Source organism: Chelonia mydas, chromosome 7 (assembly GCF_015237465.2).
Source record: "Chelonia mydas isolate rCheMyd1 chromosome 7, rCheMyd1.pri.v2, whole genome shotgun sequence".
NCBI classification, from domain to species: domain Eukaryota; kingdom Metazoa; phylum Chordata; order Testudines; family Cheloniidae; genus Chelonia; species Chelonia mydas.
Genome location: NC_057853.1, coordinates 81,519,511 through 81,535,049, shown reverse-complemented (window position 1 = coordinate 81,535,049; position 15,539 = coordinate 81,519,511). Strand labels below are relative to the sequence as shown.

Genomic DNA, 15,539 nt, shown 5'->3' with positions numbered 1-15,539 from the left:
ACATTATTGGGGAGAACATGCTCTGCCACCAGGAATTTGTATTGCCCCCCTCCCACCCCCCGAAACATCATCCTCCCACCAGTCTGAGTTCTTCGGTACTTTTTTCCTCCCCTCCCACCACACCTATGACACTTAGGCCTGGTCTGCACTTGAAAGACTTACCCTGTAACAAATAAAAAAAATCACCAGTAAAAAATGTTTTTAAAACCAAAAATAGTTATATTGGTACAAGTCCTAGTGTGGACGCAGTTAGATCAGTATGAAGACGACATACTAGTGTAGCTTATTCTCACATGGGACCAGCTATACCAGTATTAGAACCTTTATGCTGGCCAGGGGCACCGGAATGGGATCGGGAGGGGCGAAGGGCGGCATGGCCCTAACTTTTTACAGGCCATAAAGATGAGTGACAGGAGGGAGGGGGCGGAGAGGAGCAAGTGGAGGGTGGGGTCTTGGGCCGGGGGGGAAGGAGGCCGGGGGGGGGGGGGGGGGGGAAGAGGCAGCACGGCAAGGGCAGGGCCACAATTCAGGTGCCATTTACACCCCCACTTTTAGGGAGCTTCCGGCCACTCCTGCTGCAGGCATAAACTGCATCCACATTAGTAGTTAAAGCAGTGTAGCTTTCTAGAGTCGCTTAGACAAGCCCTTAGCATTTGGTAGCCAAAGTAGTTTTACAATCCTGCATCAGTCCTAGCAGTGAGTCTGCATTTTGTTGTCAGTAAATCAATGGAGCTGTGTCAATTTACATCAGCCAAGGATCTGGCCCTTCCAAAAAAAAGTATTTGCTATGAAAGATTTGAGAAGGTGACTAATACAATCCACAACCACCCTCAAACTAAGGGATCCGAAATAAAGCATTTCAGAGGGATGACAAAAGCCAAAGCTATTTTCAGTTAAAGCAGTGAGGGCAAAATTCAGCTCCCTGAATAAGACAGGCGCTCAGAGCAGCATTCAGACATGACTAAGGCTGTGTCCGCACCAGGACTGCTTTACCAGGATAGGAATGCCAGTAGTCCATACCAGCAAAGTGTTCCTAGTGTGGGCATAGCAAGACCAGCAAAGCTATGCTTTGTACTGGTCGAGCAAAACCTCAGCTCACGAGCAGAGTAAGCTACATTGGGAAAGGTGCAGTTTTGCTAATATAGCTGCATCTACACTAGGGACGTCTGCCCGCACAGCTATGACGGGTTGGGGATCACACCTCTTCATACCCCTGACCCACATACCTATGCTGGCAGAAGTCTGTAGTGCAGACCTGACCTGAGTCCATGCTTCCGCCACACACCATGGGTGCCTGGAACAACACTGCAGTTACATCAACCCATACAATTGTGCTTTGAGAGCAGTTTTGATTAGTGAGGTCTCAACACTGCTCTTAACACTGCTCTTTTGATCTTGTGTTTCCTGTTGTATTTGACTAAATAATACTAGGTTCCTGGAGGCAAGGACGCGTCTGTTCAGCTTGCAAAATCGTGGGCATGTATGATGCAATCTCATGTAAGTGGTGGTGTGGTTTATGCAGTTCGGAATCTTCAGCTAATCTCAAAACGAACCTTCAGCCTTATAGACTCAAGGAGCTCAATATATTTAGCTTTTCCAAGAGATGTTCCGGGGTGGCTTAATTACAGTCTAAACCGGGGGGTCTCAAACTCAGTTTACGTTAGGGCCAGTGCCAGTCCTCAAATCCTCCCCGTGGGCCAATAATGTCACTGAAGATGGTGTTCAGAAAAGAAAAATGTTTATAGTGCATTTTTAGTTTTATTTCTAAGAAATAAAACTGTCATACAACTTTATACAATTTTTCACCTGCCAGAGAGTTTTCAGTGTTTGCCTGGCACCTGGCAATGCTTCGGTTCTGTCAGTTTGTTGATGTTTTACCTCAGTGACCGAGCAGTTGAAACCTTCAGGATTGCAGCAAGGTGGGCATCAGATAGTTGTGTTCAGTATTTTGACTTGTTTATATTCATTGTGGAAAAAAGTGATGCTGTCTCCATGGCTGACTCTGCCCAGCAACTAATGATGGTATCTCTCTCCCTCTCCCCCAGCCAATGCAGGGGAATAGTCCTATGGCCTGTGTAACACAGGAGGTCAGACTAGATGATCACAGTGGTTCCCTCTGGCCTTAGAATCTATGCATATGGATAATCAGATCACACCCCACAGATAGCTCTGTATAAACTCCCTCCACAGACACCCACCCCAAATCAATCCGTGCACCTTGAGCCATGCTTCCCGTTATCCCAACTACATGTTGTAAAAATGATCCCAAAATAGCCCCATATGGGGGTGATGTTGGGGGCAAAGATGGGAGGTTTAGGTTCTCTCACTTAACAGGAGTAAGCCTGGCTCCCTGCTACAAGAGCTCGGTGGGAGGGCGCAGCTGATCAGGCTATCAGACCTCAAACTACAGAGAACTCAAGGTTTATCTGTCTTACCTTAAATGGCAGATCAGTGCAAATCCCTACAGTACTGAATAAACCTGTGAGCTCAGATTTCTTTGGGTTACAGACCTGATGCTAACAGAGACACCAGGTACCCAAACATAAGGTATACCCAATACCTTGTTTGACCTACCACTATCTCATAGTCTGGCATTTACCCAGTATATGGAGGTGGGATCTCAAGAGCACAGATAAATCCACAAGGAGTTCCACGAGAATCAAACACTTCCCCCTTTCCTTAATTCCATGTTTGGCATTTACACTGCACCAAGTGCCTAGCTCCCCAATCTTCTTTATGTCAGCACTCAGAAAGAGCTGCACATGCAGATAACCTAATCTACCTATGAGTTTGTAAAGGTGCCAGCTAAGTCTTGTCCACACATACACAATTCTTGAGTAAGGGTGTAAATTCAAAGTGCAATAGCTATTGGGCAATATCTTCCTGTGCGAACTTATGGAACTGGTCTACACATGGACAACCGAAAAAAATCAAAAACTAACTAAAATGAGTGATTTTAAAGTGGATTAGTTAAACTGAATTAAACACCTGTGTAGATCCTCTCATTCAGAATTAGAATGGCCTTAATTTGGTTTAGCTTAACTCACTTCCTGATTCAGCATATCCTGCATAGTTGTGCATTACACATCCTGCCACCTTGCATCACCTCACTGGCCAGACAGGCACAGGAGGTTGAAAAGCACTCTAGCTCTGGCTGTTGGCTTTGCAGGCGCTGACACGCTAGCTGCTGACAAACTTTCCTGAATTTCCCAGCTAGCTGCTTCTCACTCTGCTTTGGATATTTTTAGTCCCAGTTCCTCAAACCAGGGGAGGTGCTCTTGGCACTTGTCCTGCTCTAGAGGTCAGTGTTTTGGCAGATCACCACGCCCAAACAGCACACCCCAGATACCAGGCAAACTGACAGGCAGAAACAAGATAGTTGGAGGTGGGCTGGGAAAGGATTTTCATCTCCATTTTAAACAAGTATTTCTGCCTACACAGAGTAAAACCGATTGCCAGCTTTGGGACTGCATGTGATTTTCCCTTGGGGAATTTGGTGTTTCTTTGCCTCTCCCTAATGCTGCAACAGGGATCACACTTATCTGATCTGAACATCTCACAATCAGTTTTCTAGTATTACAAGGAGTATGGTGGACTTGGGGTTCTGATAGTCCAAATCTATTTACTGGTAAGTCACAGCTTTAATTTTCAGTGCATGACTTGACTAGCAAATATCCAAAGCTGCAGTTGTGAGATTTCTCTATAGCCAGTGAAGTTCTGGAGATGCTACATGAGATAGTAACCCTAACAAGAACTCACCCAAAGACCCGCTGAAGTTTGCCACCATGACCAGCATTAGCTTATATGCAAGTATTCAGAACCTGATCAGAAAAGCTTCAGAGCTGATCATTCAGCATCTTGTTTGTTTTTTTTAAATAAAAACTAGGGAGCAGACCGTTCATGGATCAAGGCACAGGCAGCTCTGAATGGTGTTCTACCCACTCACAGAATCAATCAGAAGTGACATCTAAACACTCCTATGTACACACCACCTCTGCAGGAATGAGGTACAAATCGAGCATCTCTCTAGACTGCAGGGAAAGTCTGCTATGAACTCAGATGCAATTGTCCCTGCTCTGCTGCATGGGAACAAACCAAGTACATCCTTCCCCTAGAATGCAGGGCAAATGTGCTGTGCTCACTTCCTAGCTGGGCAAGGGTTAACCCACAAATAAAAGCTATAGAATACTGCACATCCTCAATATCTCAGCACACGATTGGCGGGGGGGGGCGGCGCCAGAAAGCAAACACTCTTCTTCTAAGAGCTGACAACAGCAGATACAAAAAGAGGGGAGGTTGTTTTGGTGCTCTCTTTTAAGGAGAGGAAAAACCAGCCTGACCTTACCTTGGTAGGAAGCCAAGTAGAGAGCGATTAGCAACACCCAGCCCTTCCACATGCGGTCCATGCTGTTTCTTGGTTAAGAATCCTTCAGTGGCTGGAATCAGAGCTAACTCTTCTCCAGGGCTTTACCCTCTGCTGCGCCTCTCCAACACTGAGCAACTCCGAGACAGGCAGCGAGGAGTGAGCCGACACCCACAAGATCATCGCCACACCCATTGCCCTGTACATCATTGTAATAATTACCAAAATTATGCTGAGGAAGGAGCGAGAACTGAGTGCGTCCCCAGGAGACCTGAAGAACAACCTGATGCTGCTCAGCACAATGGCCTGTTCCCAGCAGGTGGAAGGAGATGGTCCTACTCCTGTCTTGGTTCCTGCAAGGGGGTGTGGAGGAGTGGTGGCTAAAACCAACTGGCTATTTCATACTGAACACAGCAGCACACAAGCCTCCCCTCACATTGATATGTCACTTTCCATACTATTTTTGTTGTTGGGTATAGAGCAAGCAGATTCTTGGTGGTGAAATGTTATGCTTAGAGGCAGCCAACTTGCTACTTCCCAGATGACTAAAGACATCTCCCCTCCCCCACCAGCTATGAAAACCCAGTTCAAATGTTTGAGACTAAGAGCATCCCTCTGACCAGGACACATCCAGGTAAGAGACAGCAAGGGTGGAGAACAGAGGGGGAAGTCATTTGAAATGCAAGTCAAGCTTGTAGATGGATATTGCCTTGTATCTCCAGCAGACTCCCCCACTCCACCCCCAGAGCACAGCAATGGCATTGCACCACCTAATGTTGCTTTGGGGTCCTGTGACACAACATGCACTAGCCCAGAGTGGGGACCTGTGTTGGCAGTAATGGTTGAGCCTGCTAATCTACAGGCTTCTCTGCTCAGTATGGAAGAGCTGACTGGCCCACGTGACACAGTGGACTCCTGCCAGCCGATTGCAGTGCCTGGAATCCGGGAGCATATATGGACTCCTCACTACTTTTGTCCCTGGAGAATAGGTTCAAAGTTCGAGATCTCAAGAACATGATTTATACCAGGGGGTTGGCAACCTGCGGCAGGTGTGCTGCTGATTTTTACTGGCACGCTGCTGCCAGCTGGGGGGGGCTGGCTGCTGCCCCCGCTCAACCTGCTACTAGCCTGAGTGAACAGAACCCCAGGCTAGCAGCGGGTTGAACGGGGCTGGTGGCTGGGACCCTGGCTGGCAGGAGCCGGTGGACAGAACCCCAGACCAGCGGCAGGCTGAGCCGCTCAGCCTGCCGCCGGCTGGGGTTCTGTCTGCCGGTGTAGTGTATTAAATTCCCCCCCACACACACACACCCCCCCCCGTAGGAATGTGCTACTTGCAGAGCACAGGACTGGCAGCAGTAAGTAGCACATCTCTACGGGGAGAAATTTAACACACTACACCATGGTAGTGGACAGCTGGTCCACCTTCCCACCCCCCCCCCCCCCAACCCCTGACCCATCCAACCCCCTCCCCCCCCCCCCACACCCCCCCCTTGTCCCCTGACCACCCCCCACACCCCCCCCTTGTCCCCTGACCACCCCCTTCCAGGACCCCCTACCTGCCCCCTCTCAGAACCCTCCACTCAGCCAACCCTCCCTGCTCCTTGTCTCCTGACTGCCCCCTCCCGGGATCCCCCCACCCCTATCTGCTCCCCCAGAACCTCACCTCCCCCATCCAAGCCCCCCTGCTCCCTGTCCCGACTGCCCTAACCCCTATCCACACCCCCAACCGGCCCCCTGGGACTCCCACGCCTATCCAGTCACCCCTGTTCCCTGTCCCCTGACCCTGCCACTCAGAGCATCAGGACTGGCAGCAGCACATTCCTACGGGGAGCAGTTTTACACACTACACCCAACCCCCCTCTGCCCACTGACTATCTGGAGTTCTCAAAATATGTTCTCTCACCCCTTATCAAAAATTACACTATAATTAGCTTAAAAACTTTGTATATTACAGTAATCGTTAAAGTAGTTGTACTTGTGGTTTTTTTTTTTTTGTTTCGTCAAGCCCATGTGCCCATGCTCAATTTGCATTTTTGATGATTTACCTTCTTAACAAAAACTTGCATGTCTCACACCCCCCCCGGGGGTGCATGCACCCCAGGTTAAGAACCACTGCACTAAACTGATAAGATCTGCATTTTAATTTTAAAATGAAGCTTCTTAAACCATTTAAAAACCTTGTTTACTTTACATACAATAGTTTAGTTACATAATATAGACTTGTAGAGAGAGACCTTCTAAAAATGTTAAAACGTATTACTGGCATGTGAAACCTTAGAGTGAATAAAGGAAGACTTGGCACACCACTTCTGAAACACTGCTGACCTCTGATTTATACCATAAATACCTCCCACCCAAGATTTGGGCTCAGTTTCTGTCCTTCCTCTCCCTACCTCAGTGCCCTATGTCTCTCTTAAGCTGAATTAAGACAGTGACTGGCTAGTTGGCAATTGTACTGGTGCACATCAGTTACTGTGCCAGGTCTCCTCTTAGAAAATACTTCTATCACTGGGAGATGTGACCTCTGTAGCTGTGCTCTACATCACAACAGGAAGCATCATGCCCCCAGGTCTGATTGCTCACTGGCATGGTAGATATGCTTGGAATAGTTAAGCTACCATGGCCATGTGACCTTTCTTTATATTGCCACATGGTACTCCAGCAGGGAAGGTGTGGAATTTGCATGGCTCTCAATCCTTTGTTGTCCAAGTATACGATGCTTAGTTACTAAAGAACCAGACTCAGTGGCTTTAAGGTCTAAGGTATTAGGTAATCAGTTGAAACAAAGTCCAGCCACACTGAATTCCTCCACTCACAGTGCATAAATTCCCATTCCCACAGGCCTTGTGTTCCACATAAAGTCACAAGAAAACTTTGATCTCTAAACCATGAGACCACTCAAATAGGTCGATATGTATCCTCCTTCTGACAAGGATGGAAACGCCATCAAAAAGTCAATGCTGTTCTATGTTCCAGCAGTTTTGTGAGAAGCTATTGCATGAAGGGGAGTACATGCTAAGGGAGCTCTAGCAAGACATCTTACCCTTAGGGGCATATGTGAAGATCTGATCTCTAAATTCAGGCCCTCCTGGGAACTTCCAGCAGAGGAACATGCACAATGTTTGGATCATCAACAGACCAAAGCCAGTAAAAGATTTCAGGAACTACTATGTACTAGGAAAGCAAAAAAGCACAAAAATGTCAGGTTTTCAGGAAGTCTTTATTGTTAATTACAGAAGCTTTAGTGCAAAATCAAGACAATGTTCTACAGAAAGCAACTGCATGTTTTTCTCCTCTAGTCTAGAGGAAGACAATGCTATTGTTCTACAGGAGAAAGAAAAAGTAAAAGTTCTGAACACCAGTATTGAAACACTACACAGAACAGCTCCCAATTCACCTTGCACCAAATGCGACTATGTTAATCATTTGCTTCCCCAAAAAAGCAAGACAATTAAAACCTTGTCACCTATAGAAAACTAACATGTTATCCCCCCGCCACAATAAAAAGGATGCCATGTAGTTTAAAAGATTTAAGGTTGCAGTATCACACATCCTATAATTCTAGGGCAGAGATACTACTGTTAAGGAGAACGCACTATTTCCTGAAAACATCTCTCCCCCAGTTCTGGGTAAGGACCCCCCCACGATGAGACAGAAGCCACTGCACAAACCTGCAATCATGGAGAAAAACTGCAAATGCTTAGTATTTGTACAGCCTTTTTTCTTCTTTTTAAATAAGAACTTCTAGAGTTGTATACAAACAAAAATACATAAAATCACTGATCTCAGTCAACTAGGATGTACAGCTAGAGAAAGTAAAGCTGCAACTGAGTGGTTTTAAGTTAACTCAAAAGCATTAGTTTGCTTGTTCCTGAAGTGTGCTGCTCAAACTGCCCTCCACTCCACACTCCCACCCCAAAAGAGTGCCCAGACAGAGAAGCAGACTATCATGGGCAGCTCTCTGAATAAGCGGAAACTGGAATTTTCAAAGTTCTAGCTATGCCTACTTTGAGAGTTATGTGCTCAGCAGTACATATTCTCTTCTCCAGACATTTTTAATGTTTATTTTAGGTGCTTTTTTTTTCTCCTTTTTTTAAAACAAATTCTGTTCAGAACTATGCACTCAAATCTGGTAATTAGTTGTGTGGTACAAAGCCAGTTTGGGGAGCCAGTCGATGTCCATGTAAGTGGGATTTTGCCAATGGTTTGACAGTTTTCTAGTCTCTAGAAAGACAGAAGGCTGAGGTGTTCTGTGCCTGTTTGCTCCTCACTGCGTGCTAAGGGAGTGTATGCCATTGGGTTTATGTGCTCTGAAGAAATGAATATGAAAAAATGCTCATGAAAGGTTACAAATAAAGGAACGTATTACCACATTTTGCTAGGGTTTAATGTACCTTGACATTCTTGAAATGTCTTTTCCATTATTCTAATGCTCAGGCTATAGAAAGGACCCCATTTCTTTGGTGCGCAAAGAACCACTGCTCTAGTATGGTACTATGAGATTATCCAGGCTTGGTGTTGCATGAATCCAGGCAGGGATGTGGTCTGCTGCATAGGCTCAGCATTAACACAAGATTTCCGCCCCCCCGCCCCCCCCCTCTTGCAGGCTAACACAGCTGCCAGAAACAGATCTCTTGTACAAGCAGCTATTATTTTCAGTGTGCCTTCCACAAGCAGAGCACTTCTGTATAAATGGGTGTCCTGCAGGGTTTCTCCTGGAGCACTGGTGATGCTGACAGATTGAGGGGTGGATGAAAGTGGGTGGCAGCTCTGGGCAAAGCCAGGGAGCCTGATGGCTGTTCTGGAGTCCTGGATCACTGAAGCACGTACCATCTTAACACCAGCTGTCTGGGTGAACCTCAAAACAAGATCAGTGCCCTTCTGAAATAAAACACCTTGCGCCACTCTGTTCCCACCCTTTAGATTAATCACTGCCCTCTTTCATACACTCCCTTGACCAAAATGTGCTAGATCCACTGATTTAGCTTACTGGGACCATTTTGTACCTCGATATGGGTGCTATGAGGCTGGTGAAAAGCAGCAGCAGCAAACTAGTTTAGGGTCTTTCAATGGGAGTGGGATGACCCGTGCCTTAAATGTTTGCCTATTGCCTGTGGCGTGGGACACTCTGGACTGGATCCTCTAGAATGAGGTCCAGAGGAAATGGCCAGGATGCTCCAAGCTCCTGCAGTCTGGATTTTCCACCCACACAGGGGCCAGCACCTCACCATCAGGCAGCATGGAGGTGATACAAAGGAGGCAGACATGTACGCGCTCCTGAGTAGGGCAGCAAGTCCTCCTCTTGGTAGTGATGGCACCACAATGCCCCAGATCATTACCATTTCCAGACTTCAACCAGAGGTGTCTGCTCACCTCCATGCCCAGCAGATGAGGAAAGCTTCTTAGGTCACCAAGGCCCACATCATGGATCCAAGGAAGCAAACATGAGCACTGCTCATCCACAGGGCATTTGTGTGTGGAGACCTAACCTCAATCCCTCCTCTTTTTCTTCCCTCACACATTTTTAGCTAGAGCTCACTTTCATTGCACACAGCTTTGCTTTTGTTGTCTCACATTAACCCTCCCCCAACAGACAAGATATATTTGAAATTCCCCACAGGTAGTCTCTTTAGCACTGGCCAGGACCAAGGAGAACCCACTGCCCAGGCATGCTCTGGGATTTCTAACTTTTCACTTCATAAAACCTTCTATGTGGCCCATCCCACTCCCACAACTTGGTTGGACCAGGCCACAAGTCTACTGAAATCAATGATCTATTTACACTGGATCACATCTTTAAACCTTGGCCATGAGCTCAACACAAAAGCTGCCCCATCCCACACAAAGACCTTACTTACACACACACCCCCTCTAAATATTTTTTAGGTGCATATTCTTTACATAACTATAAAGCTTTGAAAATTCCAAAGGGATTTGTGGACTTATTTACCCTAACACCATCTGCAGACTACACAAGGAAAAAATTTAACTTTACAATTACTGTACAATTTCATATTCTTGCCAGATGTTTATGCAGAGCACTCGAGAGCATAGGGAGGTCTTCCCAACCAGTGACTACAAAAACATTTAAAGTTTAGACACTATCCTGATCCTTTTCAGAATTGACACAAGAAGCTTGTGTCTTCATTTCACTTGAACTGTATGCCACTCCTTCCAGGACTGTAATACTCCACCCTACTGGTCAAAATCCACAGTATAATGCATATTCTTTTAGCGTAAAATCAACTAAACTGTATGATCAGAAATAGCCTGTTATGTCAATGTTGCAGATCAGAACCTTCTGCAGCACTACTATAAAAGAATGACAACAAAGGAACTTCAGGATTGGGAAGTTAAGAAGGCAAGGAGAGGAGGGAGATTCAGCTCTCCCGCCAACCATACCCCACAATTTAAAACACACAAACACCCTGCACATTTTCAGAATTAAAGATTTCTTCTAGTTCCACACGTGACGTTTGCAGTGCTCGACAGCCTAGGAGAGAGAGAAAGGAGTAGTAGTAGTAGTAGAAGGGCAAAAGACAGCTTGCTAGCTTTAAGTGAAACCACCACCAACGTGCACTTGCATGAACAGCTTGTGGCCTCTCCACAACCCCCAGGACTCCGTGGGCAAAGATGGCTTTTTATTGAATCAAATTCATTGTGAGGGGCTTCACAAGGAAAGACGAGGGGACAGGAACTCAAACATCAGAAGCCTCTGAATCAGCAGCTGAAATCTGTCATTTTCTCATCAGGGCCTAGAGATTGCACCCTGCCAGAGGAAACTCCCCCCACCAATTAACTGCAATTCCTCCCACCTGTTTTTGTTGCCAGTTGAATTCATCCATTAAGGAGCCATGTTAAATCCTCCTTGGCTAAAAGAATACATGGCTAAATACAAGGTTTGTTTTGTACCATATGAAGGGTTGGGGGTGGGAAATTAAGGTGATGGAAACATTCCTGCTGTAAGTCAACAACAGGTAAGAAAGAGCCTATAATTAATCCCAGGACACCCTTGTCTAATGGGACCCACTTGTTTGCTTTCTGAAACTGGAATTTAAGATTTGAAGGACATTACAGAAGCCAGCACATAGTATTTGTAGGAGTTCTAACAAAAGCTCTTCAACTTTGAGCATTAGTTTTGCAGCACCACCTCAGAGTGGTTATTAAAGAGAAATCCGTAATGACTTACATTGCACTGAGCTGCAGTCTCCATGTTCTTACACCAGTAGCCTGGGCCCCACACACATTCTTCTGACCCTAAGAGATGCTGTTTAGTCGACACACAGACTCCTAGTTTCTGAGCAGTGAAAGAGGGGAGAGAAAGGTGAGTGGTGTCTTCCATTTACATTCAGTGATCTCACTTCCTCCCTCATGATTCAGTCCCTCCTGTACAGCTATGACTGTTACCAACAGGGGTTGGAAGATGTAGCCAAAGCAGAGGCAGTGCTAGGAGCTTCCACACCTGCAGTGCCAGACTGCTACTGACAATTCAGTCTGTAGCTGAATGAACAGACTTCTGAGACACCCCTTGAGAGGACACCAGGTCTCAGACATTAGACAATTTCAGCTTCTATGCTCTTTTCTGGTCTCTTGACTTAATACACAAGATCCTACCAGAAGCAGGAGACCTCACATGAGAGAGTCTGAGTCAGTCACTAAAGGTAAAATTCTTGTACTTAAGATTTTGGAAATATAGATCTGATCATTTCACTTATGCACAGGAAAGAGATACTGTAAACCCCCTGCTCTTCTTCAGCCTTGCCAAAGACCACACAACTAGTCTTGCAAGGCCCAATGCACTCTGCTGATTGTATACTTATGTGTATTAGAGCGGAGCCTGTGCACGCTCGGCACTGTGTACATACACATGAAGCTCCAGCCCAGTCCCTGCCTTGAAGAGCTTATTCCACACAGAAATTTTGTTCGCTGCATGCATTACTTACAGTGCATACAAAAGTTGCGTCCATTATCTCTGTCAAGATTGTCAGAAGCATCGGCTCATATTGGTCCACAAACTGAACACACTGTAACAAGACACAGGTGATTGAGACATTTTGTATTAGTTTAGATGGAATACATGGGCTAAAGGTGTTAAGACCCTGTCACTGTAACCTTCAGTTGTGTTAAACAAGATTTGGGGTTTGATATATAGAGACTTTAGCCCAATGGTTCTCAAACTTTTGTACTGGTGACCCCTTTCACATAGCAAGCCTCTAAGTACGACCACCCCTTATCAATTAAAAGCACTTTTTATATACACCACCATTACAACTGCTGGAGGCAAAGCAGGGTTTGGGGTGGAGGCTGACAGCTCACAACACCCCCCCCCCCGGCAATGTAAGAACCTCAACCCCCCGTTTGAGAACCCTTGCTTTAGCCTGTTTAGTACCATGGTAAATAACTTAAGTTACCGAAAAGAAGGAAAAATGGTTAAAGCATTTGAAATTCAAAGTATTAAGTAAGGCTTTTATTGTAACATTGCTGGTTGTTCCCTTTCCCTTCAGCTGGAGAGAGTTTACAGAAGGAAGTCTCCACTTAGTGCTCTAAACGATAGTCGAACAAGATGGCAATAACTGTCCTTTTGAGGAAAGGGGAAGAAATTAGCAACAGCTCCAGCCCATCTTGACTAAAGTCCAATCCACTCCCTTTAAGACGAAGCCAAAAGGGGAGAGAAAAGAACAAAGAAAATGCAGCTTGTATCTGATGTTAACCTTCAGCCTCACTGCTGAAAGACACACATATAGCAGTCTTTTCAGTCACCCTGAGACCTGACAAACTCATACCGGCATCAGGCTGTTTGGGGCATTGCATTTTATCTTTTTTGTTTAGAGGCCTAAAGCCAGACTTATTAGACAGAAGGAAAAAGGAGAGAGATAGGAAACAGAAGAAACAAGGCAGGGAAAAGGAAAAGGATACATGGGGACAGCGGAAAGACACAAAAGGTTACATCTACATTACAAAGAAAAGTTGACCTATTTACAGCCACTGCATTAATTACTGCAGTAGCTGATGTGCACTCTACCCTCCATGGGTCAGTGGTGTGCGTCCTCACCAGGAGCGCTTCAACTGACTCAAGAGGGGCAGTGTGGGAGCCTGGTCTCAGCTCTGCTGGCAGCTCCTTACCAGGAGCTTGGCTGCTCTTCCAGAGCCACAAAATTGACAAGACAACCAACATCCCCCTCTAGGGGTGGGATCCAGCAACCCTGGGGCTCCCCATTGGGAGCAGAGGGCTGCTGGACTCTAGCCACCCGGCTTTCTTGTCAATTTCACAGTGAGCAGTGGAACTGACAAGAATGACAGCCAACAGCCAATGTAGGGAACATTGTGTCTACACAGACACTGCATTGCCCTAACTATACAGACATAAGCCCTATGCCTATCATTGAGGTCGTTTTAGGATGTTGGCATAACAGGGGAGTTACGTCGGCATTTCAGCATGTACACCTCCGCTGTTTTGCCAACGAAAGCTGACCTGTCGATAAAAAACAGCGCAGTTGAGACAAAGCCAAAAGTGTCACATCCCAGGTGGCATTCATGAGTCAGCCACAGTTGGTGGAGGCAGCAACGTGATCTGGTCCCTCACTTTGACCTGGTCTGGGGAGGACACCTCTTGGGATTGGAGCAACAAATGCCGGGGGTCCAGGAGACAGTGGTGGAGGCAACCAGGATGGTGAAGCTTGCACCTGTAGCCAAATTTTCCTCCCAAAATCTTTCTTTAGGACCCAAATGTGGAGTGATGTGCAGATTAGCCCATCCTTTTGGCATTCTGTCTACCAATGTTAGTGTGTTAATTTCTGCTTGATTTTTGTTTATTAATTGTGATTTTAACACAGTCCTTGTGTTATATTAACAGGCCTTTATTTTTGGTCTAATTTAAAATCTTCCCCCACCCCCAACCTCTTTTTTTTTTTACACTAACATTTGTCGTCTTAGATTGTGATATGTGAAGGGATTTATTGAAAAAAATTTACAAGACACTCCTTCCCCTCCTCCAAACATCATTCACTGAGGCAATAAGTTTTACCATCATAGTGTTTGCCATTAGATATCTGTGTTATTTTGAAGGAGCACCAAATCAGACCTGCCACTGAAGCCAAAACTCAAGAGCAGTAGCTTAGAATACAATCACAAGCATGAGAGAACTGAGCGGGGTGGAGGAGAGGCAGAGTACATACAAGTACTCTAAGGACAATCACAGCACTATGGAGAGGAAAAAATGTCCACTCAACATTTTTAAAAGCGAAGTTTAGTGAAACTGATGAGATTATGCCAGTATCTGAAATGGAAACTCAACAGGTTGAACACAGGCAGCAGCAGGGCAAACTCCACTGCTCCAATACCCCTCTACTGGGGATATTATCTTTAAAGGCGAGAAGACAGTCAGCCTCCATGACCATTAAGTCTAGGATTTCTGCTGAGGAATTCCAACAAGATTGCCAACTGTGACATGGGCTGATTACCAGCTCACTTTACAGGCTGTCCAGTGACTCCAACTTATAACTGCTTTTAGTTGAGTTACCAGTCTAAATCCAATACAGGGTCTATGCATTGGAAGTGGGGTTTTACCCACAAAAGCTTATGGCCAAATAAATCTGTTAGTCTTTAAGGTGCCATCGGACTCCTTGTTTTTATAGCCCATTACCACTCTTCAGCCACCCAATCAAGGTTTACCAGAATATCTTCAGCTGCGTACTACCACATTGCCTTTTGCTAACTCACGAGCCAGTATACTACAGACAACTTTCTTAATCCCCTAAACTGTACCAAAGGGCTGCAACAGTCTAACAGGTGATCTGTTCCAACCCCTCACCTCAGATATGGGGCATCACAAACTATAGTCATTACAAGTTTCCCAAGAAAGCTAATAGAGAAACAATCCAGCAACTTGTGCCTCAATATAAAAGGTGGATTTTTAAACTGCGCTCAGTTCAGGATGGGACAGCAGACAACCACCCAGCTCCTTTACTGTCCAGAAAAAGGGACAAATTCCTTCACTGTGACCATTATACTTACTGCAATTGACTGATCAATAATTGCTTTAGCGTGACAATGGACAGTATTTTCATACTAGTCAATGTGTGAATTCTGTCTTTCTACTGTTTTGCTAGGCAAGTTGGTTTTATACATTTATCCCATTTGTATTGCTCTTTCTGATTGTAAGGCAGGCTGCCACACA

At 45.7% G+C, this 15,539-nt stretch overlaps 2 protein-coding genes across 9 annotated transcripts in view; both read right to left on the bottom strand.

The window, feature by feature from the left end:
• Positions 1-7,494, bottom strand: part of LOC102941244 (prosaposin) — a 48,278-nt gene extending 40,784 nt beyond the window's left edge. For 2 of the 4 annotated variants that reach the window (XM_043551005.1, XM_043551006.1), the window contains exon 1: positions 7,407-7,494. In XM_043551005.1, coding sequence (XP_043406940.1) covers positions 7,407-7,494 — 88 coding nt within the window. Of the gene's footprint in view, positions 1-4,345; positions 4,534-7,406 lie in introns of those variants that run through there. The other 2 variants (XM_027834884.3, XM_037905154.2) reach the window with 2 other exon arrangements.
• A 70-nt stretch (positions 7,495-7,564) lies between these two features.
• Positions 7,565-15,539, bottom strand: part of LOC119566833 (prosaposin) — a 37,426-nt gene continuing 29,451 nt past the window's right edge. For all 5 annotated transcript variants that reach the window (XM_037905156.2, XM_043551007.1, XM_037905155.2 and 2 more), the window contains 3 exons: positions 12,307-12,387; positions 11,553-11,660; positions 7,565-10,856 (listed from right to left, as the gene is read on the bottom strand). In XM_037905156.2, coding sequence (XP_037761084.1) covers positions 10,821-10,856; positions 11,553-11,660; positions 12,307-12,387 — 225 coding nt within the window. In that variant the 3' untranslated portion in view covers positions 7,565-10,820. The remainder of the gene's footprint in view (positions 10,857-11,552; positions 11,661-12,306; positions 12,388-15,539) is intronic.